At 35.0% G+C, this 19239-nt stretch overlaps 1 protein-coding gene across 1 annotated transcript in view; it reads left to right on the top strand.

Annotated features, from left to right (window-relative positions):
- Positions 1-19239, top strand: part of TUSC3 (tumor suppressor candidate 3) — a 117397-nt gene that overhangs the window by 26488 nt on the left and 71670 nt on the right. The window contains exon 2 of the mRNA XM_021395411.1: positions 14041-14210. Within this exon, the coding sequence (XP_021251086.1) occupies positions 14041-14210 (170 nt within the window). The remainder of the gene's footprint in view (positions 1-14040; positions 14211-19239) is intronic.

Below are 19239 nucleotides of genomic sequence, written 5' to 3'. Positions count from 1 at the left end.
GAAATCTAAAACGCTGGCTCCTTTGTCCAGGATGGTTAATTGTGCCAGGTTAAAATTGGAAGGAGTTAGTCAGGGTTATCTTTGCTCTTCCGTGTGTGTGTGTGTGTATATTATATATTATATAATTATATATAATCATTATATATGATTATATATATATATAATTATATATAATTATAATGATATATAATTATATTATATAATTATATATAATCATTATATTATTATATATATTATATATAATCATTATATATAATATATATTATATATCATATATATACATATGATATATGATTATATATAATTATATAATTATATATCATTATAATTATATATATTATATATAATTATATATTATAATTATAATGATTATATATAATTATATAATATATAATATACACACACATTATTATTATTATTATTAATATTATATATTATATAATTATATATAATCATTATGTATGATATATATAATATATATATCATATATATAATATGATATTATCATATTATATGATAATATAATAATCATATATTATATATAATTATATATATTATATATCATTATATATGATATAATTATATATAATTATAATGATTATATATATATTATATATATTATATATATAATATATATATATTATATATATAATATTAATATATATATATTAATATATACTATAATGATTATATATATTATATATATTATATATAATATATATATAACTATATATATTATATATATCATATATAATGATATATAATATATATATAATATATATATCTATATATATATAGATATATATAATATATCTATAATTTGCAACCAATGTGAAGTGAATGTTCCTGATCAGCATTTTTCCATGTAATAAGGTGATTTGGCTCATGTTCTTGCATATGCAGTGAATACTTAACGATTTTGATGTTAAACAAATTGATGAAATCTTACCTTTGTTTTTAGGTATCTGTAATCTTCCTTTCAATAGCAATTCTTCTTTTACGAATGTTATTCCCCACTTACTCTCCTCCCCAAAAAACTTTCTTCTCACTTGATCTTTGATTAGTTGGTTAACTTGCCACTTAGGTCATCTTCGTTATTTTAAGTTGGCAAATGATAGATCAGAACGATGAATAGATCATAACAGAGTTCTCTGTTTCAGTTGCTGCTTCAGTTTTTGAGGTTCATCTTTCTAACCGGGAGGTCTGAGCTTAGACCACTGTTCTATCACAGCACCTAGATCTATTTGGGTAGCTAACTTTGCCATTTAGTTATAGTGGCAAAAACTGTAGTAGCATTTGTTGGGGAAGTGGTGAAGTGATTTTTCTGTAGGGTCACATGGAGGAAAAAGTACAGCACTCCACACCTTCTCATTCATAAAGGAGAGCCTTTTGCATGAAAACTGCTTCTGCATGTTGCTGAATTTATAAAGCAAGGTTTCTGCCATGCCTTTTTTATTTTTGCACACTGGATGGGAATTGAAAAGTGAATGGGTGCTGGAAAGTAGAGTGGTTAACTAGTGCGTTAATATTGACATTACAGAATGCAGATTTCTAAACTAGAATATTTAAATGTGAGATAATAAATTGAATTAGCTGTGTTGTATCTTTTCACTTAGCTGCTAACCAAGAAGAGAGGAAACTACATACATTTTATTCGCGCACATACGGATGTGTTCCTTAAAGATAACACAGCCTTAGGCTTCACTAATTTTTCAATATTTATCCTTTGTGGAGTTAATTTAAAGACAAAGATAGCATTTTCTATTTCATCATGTCCCTTCAATACAAATGATGAGGACTAGGAGAGTACATAGTATGATGTGCGTGCTCAGTTCCTGCAGTGTTTTGTAGGAGTCCAGAATTGATGTGGACTAGGCTGGTGCTTAGCCTTTCCTGGTAGAGTTACTGTTAAGAGCTCACTGTGCTTGAAAGTGAATCAGAGTGCCTGCAGGTAATCAAGGACAGAGGTGTCTGTTCTACAACTAGAAAAAAAGAACTGGAAGTGCTTCACTTTGTCTTTCTTCCATTCTCAAGGAAAAACCTCCATATCTTGGACAATTTCAACTCTAGCATTAATAAATACCTGAGAATTCTTGAACAAAAAAGATGTTGTGAATATTGCTATTGAAGGAAAATCTGTGACTGGTGTTGATGTCTTATGAAACACTAGAATGTAAGCTCAAGGCAAAAATTTATAAGAAAGCTGAACTCATTCCATTAGTTCCTCACAAAACTTGGAGTATTCTGTTAAAACTCCTCAAATGCTTATACAGCTTATTGTGGTAGGATGCATATACTATCCATGTGCTCTGAAACCCTTTATATCTTAAGCATTTTTCCCTGACTGAAGTTGAAAGGCAAATTACTATTACATGGCATATATTAATTAGGGGATCAGTGTCCTGTGGTATTAAAAAAAAAAAAAAATCACAGTAGTTCACAGAAGGTGTTTATTGGATAAGAAATTAACTGTGTGGTCACACTGAGAGAGTTGCAGTCATTGAGCCCTTGCTCAGTGTCGAAGTGAAGGCCAATGACGAGTGGCTTTCTTCAGGGATTAGTGCTGGGTCTGGTGTTATTTAGCATCTTGGTAGGCAACATGGTCAGTGGAATTGAGTGCGCCCTCAGCAAGTTTGCAGATGACATTGAGCTGAGTGGTACAGTTGATACACTAGAGGGAAGGGTTGCTATCCAGAGGGACCTGGACAGACTTGAGAGGTGTGCCCGTGCCAACCTCATGAAGTTCAACAAGGTGAAGTGTAAGGTCCTGCACCTGGGTCAGGGCAATCCCAAGCATAGATACAGGTGGAGAGTGGCTTGAGAGCAGCCCTGAGGAGAAAGTTTTGGGGATGTCAGTTGATGCAGGATTCAACATGAGCCAGCAATGTGCGCTTGCAGCCCAGAAGGCCAACCATATCCTGGATTGCATCAAGAGAAGTGTGACCAGCAGATCAAGGGAGGTGATTCTGCCCCTTCACTCTGCTCTCGTGAGACCCCACCTGGAGTACTGTGGGGCCCCTAAGACAAGGGGCTGGAATGAGCTGCCTAGGGAGATGGTGGAGTCACCGTCCCTGGAGGTTTTCAAGAAACGTTTAGATATAGCGTTGGGAGACATAGTTTAGTGGGGTTATTGGTGGTAGGTGGATGGTTGGACTAGGTGATCTTGTAGGTCTTTTCCAACCTAGCTCATTCTATGATTCTATGATTCTAAGATAGGAAATAGCTGTTGCTTATCACTGCATCCTTGCTCTGAGTTTAGCCTTTTAATTCTCTTACTATTCAGTGTGTTGTGAAGAAGCAGATGAGAAATTTAATTCTATTGCTTAAATTCACTGTGTTCTAATAAGAAAGTAACTCTTATTTATTGAAAGTAAAGGTGCTACTATAGGATAGGTACTTGAGAATTCACTCAGTAATACCAAAAAAGGCAAATCCATGTTCTCTGCCTATCCTGTTTATAAGTTCTGAGAGATTAAGTAGCCAGTGTGTTCATACCCAGAATGTTTTTCAACCAGATGCTTGATGTGGCCTGTAGATCATCTTAACAGATCTTTCTGTGCTTGTATGGAAAACCTTCTTTGTAAGGATTCTGCTGATGTATTTAGTTAAAGGTCATTTAGCCTTATTTAAAAGTCTTTCATGTTCTTTAATATTGTCTACTCTCATTTTAAGTGCCCATTATATAGTAACAAAATAAGTTGAAGTACTGCTATGTTCCTTGACGAAGCTATTAAAAAAAAAATAAATAAATCTTGCATTCATTATTAAAGGGATCCTGTCAACATTATTACGGCTTATTTGATAGAGCTGTCATTGTTTTCTTGTTCAAGCAGTATATTTCTGATTACTAAGCAGTGCTTAAATACCCTTACAGCAATTTAATTTCTGCCCTTTCATTCCCCTTTATTGCACTAAGTTTTCACTCATTTATTGAACCAAAGCATTTCTGATTTGTATCATATTCACTGTGCGTTTATTTAAATGATTGTTGAAGGTAAATTAATTAGCAGCCTTTCTTTTAATAGAATGCCCCTTACCGTTCTTCCTTTAGAATCTAGTTCACTATAAAGTTTTAGTGATTTTCCGGTAGATACAAGTTTATAATAAGCTTATTTTTTTTAAATAAAACTTGATTTAATTGTAGCAGGTCTTTCTGTGATAGAAGATAGAACCTACAGGATTTACATTTTAGTATGTTATTTGAAGTAACTTAAAAGATGATGAGGAAGTAAGTCCCTTTTCATCATTACCCGCAGTTTGGTTGTCTGCTGTAATCTGGTTTGATTATCTGATTACTGGGTAACTCTGCAATGGTAGCATAGTAATCGCCAGCTGTGAGGGTTTAGACTCTGTGTGGTGATTCTGCAGTGAAGAGAGCTCAGCTATGAATGGCTATGTAAAACGTCTCTAATATTGCTGTTTATAAAGAGAAAAGATTTGACTAACATTTAAGTTCTTCATTTTTTTTCAGAGAGGCTGTTACACAGTTCTCTAAGATTGAATCTTGAGGCACCTGCCCATACGAATGTAATTTCTTTCATCTTCACAATATTTTGACTTACTTGCCTGAGCTAGTTCTTTCTTTTTGTCTTAGCATACAGCAATATTCTGAACTCTTGTTCAGTTTTTGCCCTTTTTCAAATGATGATTTATTGCCAGCATTCCACCAAAGCAAAAGCAACCATTGTGTGTTATTGTCATCATCATCATTGCTGTATCACTTTTAAACATAAAAATTTATATATTCACAAGTATTCACAGGAATATACAGGAATTGTGGGGGAAAAAGATGAGTGGTGATCTGTCAATTCAACAGCACTGTGCACATTTTGCTGGAAAAGAAAGGATGGGTCCTTCTAGTAATGCAGATTTCTAAATTACTTCATCAAGAAACACAGCATAAATACAGTATTCACATAGAACAAAAGAGCAATATTGTTAGTGCCTGTGCTCATTCATGTTCTCTTTACTGTAAATGCTGTTTTCTCTATAGAGTTGAATTTGCTTTACATGCTCAAAGAACCAACAATAGGTTGGAGCTACTGTTCAATACTGTTCACATGCATCCATTAAATACCATGGATGAAAATATCTAATGTTTTGAAATTGAAAAGATTCTGAGAAAGGTCTGAGAGAGCTGAGACTGTTTAGCAATGTGCAGGAATACTGAAGGCAAGATAAAGAAGTGGCATCTGGTGCAGGATAAGAGGCAATGGGCAGAAGCTGAAACACGGGAGATTCTGTCTAAACATCAGGAAGCACTTGTTTGCTGTGGGTGGCTAAGCCATGGCACAGGCTGCCCAGATGCTGTGGAGTCTCCTCCTTGGAGATCTCCAAAAGCTGCCTGGATATGGGCCCGGGCACCTGCTGTGGGTGTCCGTGCTTGAACAGGGAATAGATGGATCCAGAAGTCCCTGCCAACCTCAGCTGTTTGGGAATTCTCTGAAATTGCTCTAGAAATGTGAACTTAACCTACAACCAGGCAAGTTTTTGAAATCTAGCATCATTTTGTAGAGAATGAAATCCAGGCATTCAAACTGTTTTCTTGTTCTTCAGACTTAATGTTTGTTTCTAATTGCCTGTACTACATTCCAAAGAAACATCAAAATCAACTTAATGTTGAAATTTTGTTTTCTTTCTGTTCTTCTGTTACAGATATAGAAAATATTGCTGGAGAAATAATTTTGAAGAGGATTTTTTTTTAAGGATTATACTGATATTTACCTTTCCTCATGAGTAGAATTTTCTTGCTGTGTATTAAGTACATGAGATACATTCTCAGTCATGAACTGTTTAACACATGAACAAACAGATCCTGGATTACCAGGTTCGAATGGCTTGCTCTGTAACAATATATTTTATTAATAGTTTTCCTATTTTAAAGAGATCCAATAAAATATAAGAATTCATAATAATGGGAAAGCAGTTGGCTATGTAGCACTGTTTGAAGAAATGGTCATCTTCAGAAATAGTGCTTGAGAAGAGCCATTAAACAGGAGTCTTGAAAGAGACTGCAGTGATTTATTCAAAGGCTATGGACGTTTGCCTTACAAGATAGAAAAAAGGCATTTTGGGGGCGGGGTGAGAAATGGCTTCTGTCTTGTTTTTGTGCAATTGAGATTTTGCTTTTAGTACTCAGATGCCATTTCTTTAAATGATGTGGATAGTTTATTAAGTCTGCGTGCTCATTATTGAGATGCTGACGAAGGGAAAAGAAGAGGATCAAAAATTACATTCTTTGTCTTCAAAAAAAAACCCACAATAGTGACTCTGGAAGTTGATATTCTTTGTAGCAAGAGAGAGGTACACCAACTATGTAATAGTTGTTGAATGACTTCCAGTAGTTACTTCATAATTCTCTACTGGAGATACAGCCAGGTTACTTTGTACTGTGAGGAGAATATGGCAGCAAATTGAACTTGATGAAAGGTCTTAGGAGGTGTTTGGAGGAATTCCTGGAACTACTGGAAATACTAGTAGAAATTAATGTAAAAGACTGTCTTAGCTAAGCATGTAGTCTTGGCTAGAACTCTCAAGTGTTTGAAAATGACAGTCTGAATGAATATGTTAATGTGTGTCTCAATGATCCGTAGCTGTGAGGTGTGTTTGTGGACTAACAAAGGCTTTATTTCTGATATAATAGTTGTGCACAGAACTAACATAAAACATCTGTTTAAAAATCATGAGCTTACCTATCTACAAAGATCAGCCATATCAAGTTACTGGGAATCTGAAGAGTTCTAAATAGTGAATTAAACAGTCATTTATAGGGTGAATTGAACTATCAGTGTAGATCTATGTTACTTTCTAACTTTTTGCATCATTTTAATGCTTTGCAATTTTTTTTCCTCACTCTTACAGTCAAGAAACCTTGTAATTTTTGCTAGGTCCCCCTGAAATCTTTTCCACTGAGAATAAGCAGAGCTTGTTAAGCCTTCCTGTACAACATTTAGTTTCAGAGTCATCCTGGTCGTCCTATATTATGCTCTCCCAAGTGTAACATCCTTTCAGTATAAAGGTGACGTACACATGATATACTACGAGGTTTAGCAAGTGCTTTTGTTTTCACTGAAACTCATAATTCACCTTTCTGATATTTCTCATTGTGTTTTTAATTAACTCCATACTGTGGGGAAAAAAAACCCACAACAACAATGAATTAAAAAGTAGGGAGAAAAGTTTATGATTGTGTTGTACAAGGCATCTTACCTAGGTCTATTTCTGTATACTCTGGAAGTGATGAATGTGGTGTTTAATGCAATACAACAGGGATCATGGACTCATATAATCATAGAATTGCTTGGTTTGGAAGGGACCCCAAGGATCATCAAGTTCCAACTCCCCTGCCACAGGCAGGGCCACCAACCTCCAGATCTGGTACTAGACCAGATTGCCCAGGGCCCCGTCCAGCCTGGTCTTGAGCACCTCCAGGGATGGGATATGTGCTTGTTCACAGTACTGGAACCATACTCTAATACTGTTAATTTTATTTTAGATGAACTTTGTGTCCGTGAAAAATAAAATTTGTGACAAATTATGAACATGATGAAAAGTATTACAAAAAATAATTTCCTATATTTTGAGAACAATCAAATTTGGATTGTACTTCATGGAAATTCATGGAAATCCTCTGGATCAAATAAATCCATGTAAACAATTTTGTAGGTTGCTTTCTAGCCTGTATTTTCTACTGTGGGAAAATAAATGTATCTTAATGTAGTTTCGTGTAGAATTATCAGATGATAGCTATATGCAATAGGAAATCAACAAGGTTTTTCTTTAATTGCTAGTAATGGGTCTTGTGGGCTAAAATCAAAACTGTCAGTACTTACAGTTCTCTAGTGCTTTATTTACTCAGGCCTTAAAAGGACATTTTACATTTATTCCCACAAAATCTAGGCTGTTTTGCGTAATGATGAAAATCAGTTGTCTGACTCAAAGAAGCAAATCCTGTCTAAACCATCACAAGTATATCAACTACAGGTCAGTGGAGCGTAATATTGAGTCAGTCGTACTGCACCAGCTTACATGGGTTCTCATTATTATGTTTAGATAATGGCTTTTTGTAAATAGAAATAATATTTTATCTCTTTTCAGAGAAGTTACTGTCTTAAAAGATTTCTATGTACATCAGTAGTTATATTTTCATTAACATGTTCATTTATTAAACAAAGTCAACCAAAGAAAAAAAAAAGCAACCAACAACTGATGACATGGGAAGGAAACATTTGCAGTTTGGATTCTCAACAAAGGAATTAATTTATTACCTATAGAACAAGGATTGAAGAAATTACTTTTTTGAAAGAACTTGATATCCTTATGCCACGTGAGCTCTGGTTTGGCCTTCTCTCTTAATGAGAGAGAAACCATAGGAAATAGTTAGAGAAACTCCTGCTTTTGCAGAAAATTTAGGAAGGTTTGTGAGGGAAAGTAGTCATCTTACTTTTCCGTTTAAAAAGGGAAATAAAGTGCATGAAACAGTTGCATAAAATTACTTAATTATATATAAGTATTTTTGGTTAAGGTTTATGAATGATATGAACTATTTGGGGTATGTTCAAGAAAACAGATATTGATAGTATATGCTTGTATGCGGGCATGAGGTGAACAACAGACAGCAGAGAAATGAATGACTTTAAATAAACAGTAACATTATTTTTATTGTTAATTCCACTGTATTTCTGCCATTAGCCTAATGGACCCAATAATTACATCTGTGATTGTTCATCAGAAGTTTTTAGAGAAGTTAACTATTCACACAATGTACAACTGAAATGTATTTATAAATACCGCTAGTTTTTCTATTTGCATTAAGAATAATAGTGTAAAAAAAAAAATGTTACAACAGGTTGTAATTTAAGGTAGATGTCAGATTAAGAGACATTCATGAGTCTTACGTGTCTTATCAGTGCAGCCTTGGTGTTTTTTTTTTTTTGTTTTGTTTGTTTTTTACAATGAAATTTGTCCTAATATTACCTATGGAACTAACATTTCTTGGGAACATGGATCACCCAAGTGAATAAAGTGGTCTTCATGAGCGATGGTCTTTTGGTCTGCATTAGCTTTCTTTGTTAAGGTATATGTGTGGGAAACAGGAGGATCAAGAGACCTCAAAGTTTTTGATTGGCAAAGTTGTGATTTAAGAAATCCTTTACAGAACTGTAGTTAACATTTATACTACCTTTGGTACAGGCGATAACTTTTTATTTGAAATTCATTACTTTTACTTTTTTATACCACAGACACTGAAATTAGAGCTAATGAGTTTGAATTTTTCATCAGGAAAGATAGAAAGGTTTGCTAATAAATGACGTCTCAGCCTTGCTAGTATTAGACAGTTGATTGAGGCCTCATCTATTTCTTAATATTATTTTTGAAGACTTTTTCTTAATACTAGTAGTATCTTCTTTTAGAGACCATGACCCTAACATTCCAGAGTTAAGGTTTTACAAGTTTGCAGGTCTAGTAGTACTAGAAGGAGCACTTCATAGCTAAAACCTCTTCTGAAAGCTGAAGGAGGCCAGTTGGTAGATCCAGTACTTTCCAAATGAAAGGAGGTTAATTTGAGCTAATTATGGACTTCACTTCAAGGGGATTTTAAGTGAAGTAGGGACTTCATTTTTTTAATAGTGCTTTATGCTGTAAGTTACCTGTGTGGTGATGTTCTAACTGAAGGCAAAGTAAATAAAAGGATATTTAAAGATGAAAGAACTCAAATTTTATGTAATGTAAAACACTTAGGAAAATCTGATTATTTAGTTATTTATTTTCCCCCGGCCATGAGTGATTTTATCTGAGTTTAGAGAAATTTACAAAATTTAGCCTAGGAAGATTAACAGTCCAGTGAGAGGAAACATCTGTATATATTAAGTTGTGGTTATTGTTGTTTATCCTTTATCTTGTAGACATTGTCTTCAGGGAGAATGAATGAATAAAGCTGTGTTTAGAGGTGCTAATCTGCTAGTCACAGATTACTAAAAGGAAGGATTGTAGATGTCAAGCTCTACTGGTTTAAGATGCAAGAAAGAGATAGGGACATTGCTGGGAAGCAATCCCCAACAGAGAATTGTTTTGTTGGAAGCTTCTAATCAGCTGCAGATACCAGAAGCCAAGCCTGCCAGCATCTTCTTTTTCATAACTTGCTACAGCTTGCCTTCAGTTTTGATAGGTAGCACAGGTGTTTCATCACCTCAGTGGAAGCTGATGTTTATAACAGAGGAACTCTTAACTTTACTATTTTGTTTTGTTCTTGCTTCAGTGGTACAGACCACTTCACATGGAAAATTCCTTTGTTAGCCACAGGGACAAAAGCAGAATTACATAGAATTCCTCTTCCAAGAACCTAATTTCAGTAGGGACTGTTCATCTGCCTAATAGGATTGAGGCCAAAACATTAATTAGTCGGCCCCTACTGAAGCAACAAAAATGATTTTCATAGGTGATCTCTTCATGGAAAAATCCCTGTCCTAAATAAAAAAAAAACCTGCTTTCTGTTGCGGCAGAAAGTTTCTGTATCTTGATTTTTCTCAGTTATGTTCTTAAGGGTTATTTATTTTGAAAAAATGTCGTGCTTTGTATTTGCATTTGTTTCAAAACAGTGTAAGAATGGAAGCAATATTATTGTGTTTGTTTTACAGTTCTTAGCATTTATGTTGTTTCCGCATGTCTTACATATTCTCTTTTTGAGTTGAGGAGTTATTGGCTAATGAAAATAGATAAATGATACAGAGCTGGCCTTGAGCATCTCCAGGGATTTGGCATCCACAGCTTCTCTGAGCAGCCTGTGCCTCACCACTCTCCGAGTAACCAATTTCTTCTTAATAACTAATCTAAATCTCCTCTATTTTAGTTTAAAGCCATTCCTCCTTGTCCTGTCAGTAGATGCCCTTGTGAAATGTTGGTCTCCCTTCTGTTTGTAAGCACCCTTCGAGTACTGGAAGGCCACAATGAGATCTCAGACCCTTTTCTTATCCAAGCTGAACAAGACCGGCTCCCTCCACCTTTCTTCGTGCTCCAGCCTTCTGATCATCTTCGTGGCCCTCTTCTGGACCTGCTTCAACAGTTCTACGCATTTCTTGTGCTGGGGGCACCAGGCCTGGATGCAGTACTCCAGCTGGGGCCTCACAAGCTCAGGGTAGAGGGGAACAATCACCTCCCTCTCTGTGCTGGCTGCTCCTCTTTTGATGCAGCCCAGGATACTGTTGGCCTTCTGGGCTACAAGTGTGCACTGTTGGCTCGTGTCCAGCTTTTCATCTATCAGGATGCGCAAGTCCTTCTCAGCAAGGCTGCTCTCAATGAGTTTTTCTCCCAATCTGTACACATACCTGGGATTGCCCCCAACTCAAGTGCAACACTTTGCACTTGGTCTTGTTGAATCTCATTTGATTCACAATGAGTGGATTGGATTTAATCATGTTCTTTTATCTGGAGATGTGAAGGACTCTGGCAAACAGAAAAGTTTGCTAGGTGGGAAGAGTTGAGTTAGTAACACATTTGCAAAAGTCCAGAAGCCTCATGGTGATTCAGTTGGGTGATAGTTTTTGAACTTGTGTGGTTTGATAGTAACTGGGGAAAGAAATATGCTGAAGGACATCTTTATTTTCTTTGCAAGAATTATTTTGGATAGATCACTTTCATTTTATTTTCTCAGTGCCTTCCTGTGTATCAGTAGACTTTTTTTTCCTATCAGGTTTTCTTTCTTTCACTTTTCAACAGTGTTATTTTATATAGGATAATTTTTTTTTGCTGGAGATACAACTCAGACATGTCTTTACTCAACAATCATTTTCTCTTATTCTTATACAGTTTTTCTTTAAAAACTCAATTTTCTTAGAAAAATATCAAAGATCCATTCTGGATTGTGAAATCTTTAAATCCAGTCTTCTGTCTTCAGCATTTAAAAAATACATTTATTTCCCTTAGAATAGGCTGCTCATTTTTGGAGCATATTGACTAAGAAGTGGGTGCCTTTTTGATACTAATTTAAAACAGACAGTTGTAATGCTGAAACCTGCCATATTTCCTGAACATCATTACTCAACTTTAAAGTAAAACGCATCACTATAGCAGAAACCCATTTAACACTAGATGTATTTCTTTCATTATTATATGAGATGAGCAGCATTCGTTGTGCAAAGATCTTATAAATGACAGAACAATATCAGACCTTCAAGTGTCTGCGCAGTGTTATAAACCAGAAGGCCTTAAAATATAGTACATTCCACAGATTTGATTGTGCAGTTTAGAGCCATTCTAGAAGATCTTTCCTATTAATAATCCTGCAAGAGGAAACTTTCTGGAATAGAAATGGCTTTTAAAAGTGGTAGGATAATAAAGTGCAGTCAGTGACCTAAGATTAGGTAATCTGGTCTATAGAAGAAGTTTTATGATGTATGTAGTTATCCACCATCTATTCAATGGTAGTTTGATATTTGAAAAAAAGTATATTGTTCAGAATCCAATGAAGCAAGTAATAAAATTGTACCTGTTAGCTTTATATTCCTGAAGTACTAGCTTGGCTGCCTAGTGCAGTAAATTTACTAGGTTAGTTTATTTGGTAGCTTTTTATCTGGTGCATTTAGAAAAAGCCTGCTTTCTGTTTTTTTGTTTGTTTTTGTTATTTTTTAAAAAAGACATTTCATAATATCTTTTTGAAGTGAAACTACCAAAAAACTAGTAAGCCTTTTAGCAGAAGAAAAGTTCTAGTATTAATTTTCATTGGTATTCTCTCACTTATATACATAGGTCACCGTGAAAGTAATGCCTCCTATTTATTTCCATGGAAACTACAACATGCACAAAGAGCACAATAACACTATTTGATAGAGCAACTTCTTAGCTACAAAACATTATTTTTCAGAATAGTCACCCCCATTAGGTATGCGTTTCACAAATGGTAAACAAGAGCAGTCATGCTGAGCTTGTAAAAATCTGCATGGCTATCTGGAATTGGGCTTGTCTTTCATGTCGTTGTTACCACTGCTGAAACACCTCACTGTGCTCACATCCACTGCTTGATCTCCGTACATATTCATCAAGCATTGATGAATGTTAATGGTTGCTTTTTTTTTCTGCATGGAGGAATTCAGTGACACACCTTTGCTTCATATGCACTTCCATGCCAGATGTCCTCTGCTGTCATCAGTTGCATATCAGGAAAATGTAATGGAATATTGATCAGAAGGTTCAACCTCTACTGCCATACCACTAACGTTTGCCTCTGACATCAGGGACCAACATAATACAATAGGAGATGTTACTTTTGGAGCAGCCCTCATATGTAGATTGACTATTAATATAGCCTTACTGATTTTTATGCTGATTTTATTTATTTATTTATTAACCTCATCTCCTTGGACAGTTCTTGCTCGGTATTTGAGTTCATCTTTGTCATGCATATCATCACATTCTCTTTTTCCCAGATCCTCGTTAGTTTGTCTGCCTATTGCCAACTCATGCTTGCTTTGTTATAGGTCTCTCACCTTCCAGTTTTCTGACCTCAGCTTCTCTCTTGCTTGCTACCCCTTCACCTTCTGTCTCCATTTCTGTTTATCTTCCTGTCCTTCCTACCCTCCTGCAGCACTCAGCTTCTGTGTGAGTCATATTATCCAGTTTTCTCATCTATTTTTTCTTTCTGTAGCAGATTTTTCTTTCATTATAATATTTTACAGTATCTTCCTGTAGTTTGATTTTTACTCAATAGAGTACATGATATAATGTTTCATTTTCTAAATCTGCATGGAAGTTTAATGACTGCCATGCCGACATCTTACATTTTGTCATCCTTGCTTTACTCCTTTGTCTAGGTAACAAGCTGTGTGTCTGATTTTGTTTTATGTATCATTTCTCTTAAAGACCAAACAGATGTTTTAAGATACTTGTGATCTTCTTGTCTACATACAAGGTTAAACTGTGCTATAGAGTTGCCCCCTAACTTCCAGCTTAAGTCAGTAGGAGCTCAGGGGGTGCAAAACTAGAATATAGTCACAGAGTGCTTGAGGTTTAATCTTAAACATGCCTTTTCTCTGTCCTCAATTACAGAATCTTCTGGCAGAGAAGGTGGAACAGCTAATGGAGTGGAGCTCAAGGCGCTCGGTCATCCGCATGAATGGAGACAAATTTCGAAGATTTGTGAAGGCTCCACCTCGTAACTACTCTGTGATAGTGATGTTCACTGCTCTCCAGCCACAGCGGCAGTGCTCTGTTTGCAGGTAATTTATACCTTAGTGATTTTTTTCCATCTTTCTCACCTCAGTTTTCAAGTGAACATTTTAATCATCGTTCAGTACGAGTAGGGTTGTTCTTTGCTTGGGCAGATATTTACTGTTTAACAGCCTTGTGTTTTTTACAGCATCTTTTTCAACTTTTTTAATCTATATAACAAATTCTAGAAGTTTTCTCAGCATTTTTTTTATTACAGTTGAATAAAACGCATGCCATAGAAAAAAAACCACATTTAATAAATTGCTTTATGCTTTGGTCTCTCCAAAGATGTTTTGTGATAAAGTGAATAATCATTATTTAATAACATGACATCCCACTAATTTCTTCAGTTAAGTGATATCCAGGGCTCTGGTACAGATGTGAGTTACACTGTGATTTCACAGATTTGAATAGTTCTTAAAAATGTAAGCATATTTTTCCATGAGGATGTACTTACTGAGGAATATTGTCTGGCACTGCACTTTGATATGTGCTGGTACCTCCTTTTAGAATATATATTGGAATATTCTAATACAAGATCTTTTTCTGCATATTTCTAGTTCAATAGAGTTAATCCAAAAATGATTAATGATAGGTGTGGGAATGGGGCCAAAGAACTGAAAGCTAGTCATGTATTTAATTACCTTACTAAATCAGAAACTGAGCTAATAAAACGTTCTTCAGCCAAAACATGCATTGGAAATTACTGAGTCTAGTAATAGGTGGGTTTATTGTGCTGGATTTTCTAAACAGCATCTAAATATGCTGCAAAATGCTGCATAGAACTGTGAAATAGATAAGCTTTATAGGAAGAAATATTTCATGGTTTTAAGCAGGTGCATTGTAAACAATATGCAAAGTTGATAAATATAGTAGCTTGTTGGATCTGTTAGGTGATGGAACGCAACTCTTACAATAGAAAATTCAACTTGGGTAGGGTTGTAAGATGTAAACCTGTAGTTCTATATGTTTTTCCTTAAACTTTGTAACAGATTCTTTTTTTCAATTGATGTTAATTGCATTGCCTTGAGTTCATCATCAACTCTGAACTCTCAAGGGGAAGGTGTAGGTATGGAAGCCGTTCAGATTTCCTAAGACACAAAGAATATTTTTTTACTACTTCCTATACATGGCTGCTACTATTTCTTCTTTGTGTTGCCGGAGTTCAGCTTTAGGAGATAAAATGGGAGTTGAAAGTTTACCATGTTTTAAATCACTACTTATTTTCTTACCAGCTATATAAAAGTACAGGAGCTCAGCTTTATAAGGGGTCGATCTATTTGTCATTGTAATGGTAGTAGCAAATTCGTTCCCTATGTAATGTACAGATTTTTTGTAGGACATGTGAGAACAGCATAAATATTGCTGTTATTAAGGAAGTTAATTTTGCTTACAACTGCATATTGTTTAAGGAAGCTAATTTTGCTCATAAGCTTTATCCCGTAATATGCCAGTCTAGGCATTTATGTACAGAAGCAACTGAAAATCTTTAAGCATAAGAGAGAAAATCAACATACTGCTTTGGGTTAGGATTGTTTAAATGATTGTGAAGCTGAGATCCTCTCTTTCATTTGGAATAAAAGGAATTTAATGAAGTTGATCATACTGCACATAAAACCGTTATCAGGAAAATCAACATTTTCAAATCAATGGCTAATTAATGTGCAGGAGGAGCACTGATAGGATATACAGAACTGAAATGCATGCGTTATTTTATTGTTAGTTATTCAGTAGCCAGTTTGCTGAAAGGAAAAATAGATTTTTAAGTAAATGTGTGTTCTGTGAAGATGCTTCTGTCCAAGATTTAAGTTAACTGTTACTCTCATAATATTTTTGAAACAATTGTGTACAAAAAAAAGCAGTGTTGTATTTAAAATATAACACCTGAGATCTTTGAATAACTGTCCCAAGAATTAGTACATTCTCCCCCTAAAAATTAAGCTTACACACTGTTTAATTCCCTTAAAAAAAAAGGGGGGGGGGGGAATGGGTCTTTTCTCTTTGGCTAGAATTGGCATTTCAGTATCTCATCTAAGTGTCCAGTTTCTAAAGAACAGTATTTTCGAAAGGGAAATGTAGTATACTGTTGCTGCTTGGAGCTACCTCAAAAGCTAAGCTTGAATAATAAAGCATTATACAAAAACAAAAATAAGATTAATAACAGGGGAGCAATGGTGGATGACGTGCTCCTCTTTTGGAGAAGAGCTGTGGAAGCTGGTCATCAGAGCAGATCATTGAAGATTTGCACATCTGAGGCCATAAGAGATTGTGTGTCCTATCTTGTTAAAATAACCTGTATCCTTCATATACCTGATTAAACTTTCTAAATATAGCCAAATGAATAAAGTCAGAATGAGCCCAGGCTTGCAGTAAAATCTATATAACCTATCTTGCAAGTGTTTTGAATGACTGTGCTACCTGTGATGGAGAGGTAGCATCTTTCATTCTGAAAGTTAGCATCACCTTCGCCACTCTTGGAGAGAGAATGTAAAATCAATTTGGTGATCATGTTCTGTACCAGGGTGAGGATTACTATGTCTGTCCATTGCTGAAGTGTTGTAGTTTGGTCATTGTCTAGAGGGTATTAAGAAAGATGTTTTTCCTTGCTTTTAAAGACCAGAGAAGTTCCAAATTTTAGATGAAATTTGATTGAATGATCTTAGCTAAATCTTAAAACTCTTTGGTTTTATATCTGTATAGTAAGAACCTCAATGTGGGGAATTTACCCTTTTTGTCTCAGAAAATAAAAGTTATTTTTCTGAGAAGACATTGTCACATCAATCACATTAAAAGTTACAGGTATGTGAAAGCATGTGGAAACAATACCAGCTTACTCTTGAAGTGCTGCATACTAAGGAATCCTTGGGACTTCAGATGATTGGATGAAACTTGTGTGTAAAAACTAACCTTTCAGTGAAAGCAGCTGATCTTTTTCATTTAAATCAAAACATAATGCTGTTCTGTAGCAAAAGTTACTTAACATAAGATCTTTTGTACTAGTGGAATGGGAAGCATTTTTAATTCCTGCAGGAAATAAATACATGATGTGATGCATCAGCTTGAGAAGAGTCGAATGGAAAAATATATATATATTGAATGATTCTTTCTTAGCTTGTCGATTTTATGAAACTTACGTATTCAACCAGTGCTTGGCTTCTTTGTACCTGATACACATTATGTTGTTGTATTTAATGCCTTCTCTTTATGAATTTTTTCTTCATTTGCTTATTTTTTTTCATTTGTCTCTTTTAAAATATTTTAAATATGTACATTTAAAAGTTAGGAATGATAAGTATTGATTTATTCTATGTCCAAAACATATTAGGTTAACTTGCAGGTATTTCTGAAAAGGTAACAAACAACCAATTTGTCATCTTTGAGACACAGATTGATTTGGTGTTCATTTGAATGAAACATTTTCCCAAACAGTTATCCAGAGGTTGTGCTTAGGAAAGAGGAGACTGAAATGACTGGTAATTGAGAGAAGCTTGTGTAGCCAGTGATTTTTTTTTTCATTGTGTGGTGACGAGACTATTGTGTTTTTAAAAGTTTTGAAAGTTACATTGCATTGAAAGGTGCACTGATTTGCTCCTATTAGATGAAGTTGCAAATGTATTTATGAATAGCTGTGTGAGTGTAAAGGTATTTAAATGTATTTTTATGTAATATATAAAACTATAAAATGAATGTCTTGCAGGTTTGGCACATCCTTTTTAAAGACTGGTTATGTTTTGAGTGTCTAGGCTCGGTTCTATCAGAAATGATTGATTGTATCTGTTGGAGCAAGCTTGTAGCTACTGCAGAAAGCCTGCTGCAGAATGATCTCCAAGTCAATTGCTTATAGCTATTTTTTTTGCATTTGTTTCAGAATTATAATAGGTAAACTATAAGTCAATGTATAGTTTGTGTGTATTTAGGTGCTGAGCTTAATTTAATGTGTGTTTCGTAAAGGATTCTTAAGTTCAGCTGTCTTCTGCTGTTGACTCAGAATGTGCAGAAGGAAATGACAAAATATACAAAAAACAGAGTCCACATATTTTTATCATCATTTATCCTATCAGTAAAAGACATCCAAGTGTTTTTTTTATCTAAAAAAGAAAGGAAATCTATTAGTCTCACTGCTCAAGAAAATATCAGAGAGCTGTTTTCAAGTAGCGGATCAAACAGGTCAACAGTTAATTTTTTTTATTTTTTTTTTTTTTTATCAAGGAGATGTTACTAAAAAGAAAAAGACAGGATTTCTCCATCTGCCTCCTAGTTTTCTGCTGATTGATCAAGAGCAAAAGAGCAAATAGTGTGAAAATCATTGCCATGTGTCTTAGCTGTACTGAGAGAGAATTATCTTTTGAACTCTTGTTCAGAAAAGGAACAGGGAGCATGGAAGGAGTCACTGAAAGTTCTACATACATTTGTTTTTCCAGTAAAATTTTGTATCTTGATAGAAGAATCATAGAATAGCTTGGGTTGGAAGATCGTCCAGTTCCAACCCTCTGCCATGGCCGGGGTTGCCACCCACCAGACCAGGCTGCCCAGAGCCCCATGTGACCTGGCCTTGAATGCCTCCAGATATGGGACAAGTTCACTGGGCAACCTATTCCAGTGCCTCACCGCCCTCTGAGTAATATCTAATATCTTAGTATCTAATCTAAATCTCCCCTCTTTCAGTTTAAAACCATTTCCCCTCGTTCTGTCTCTAGAAGTATGGGTGAGTCCCATTTTCTAAGATAGTACCTACTTTTGAGGGAGAATCCTTAGTCTTCTCCTAATCACAAGTTTGGTCTCTCTCTTTTTTCTTTTTTTTTTGGTTGTTTTTTTTTGCTTTTCACTTCTCAGATTCTACAAAATATGATCTCAGTGCATCCGTTTATCTGCAGAATATTGGACTTATTGGGATGCTGTATATAGATAGAATAGCATGGATTTTAACTTGTTTTTTGTTATTACTAGTATTTAGATTGCATAAATAGTGCAGTTTTTAAGTACTATTCATACTGTATTATTTTGTGCTTTGTGGGGAATATTCTGTACATAGTGATG

This window comes from Numida meleagris, chromosome 4, assembly GCF_002078875.1.
Source record: "Numida meleagris isolate 19003 breed g44 Domestic line chromosome 4, NumMel1.0, whole genome shotgun sequence".
In the NCBI taxonomy this organism is placed as follows: domain Eukaryota; kingdom Metazoa; phylum Chordata; class Aves; order Galliformes; family Numididae; genus Numida; species Numida meleagris.
This window is presented reverse-complemented; position numbering and strand designations above follow the sequence as displayed.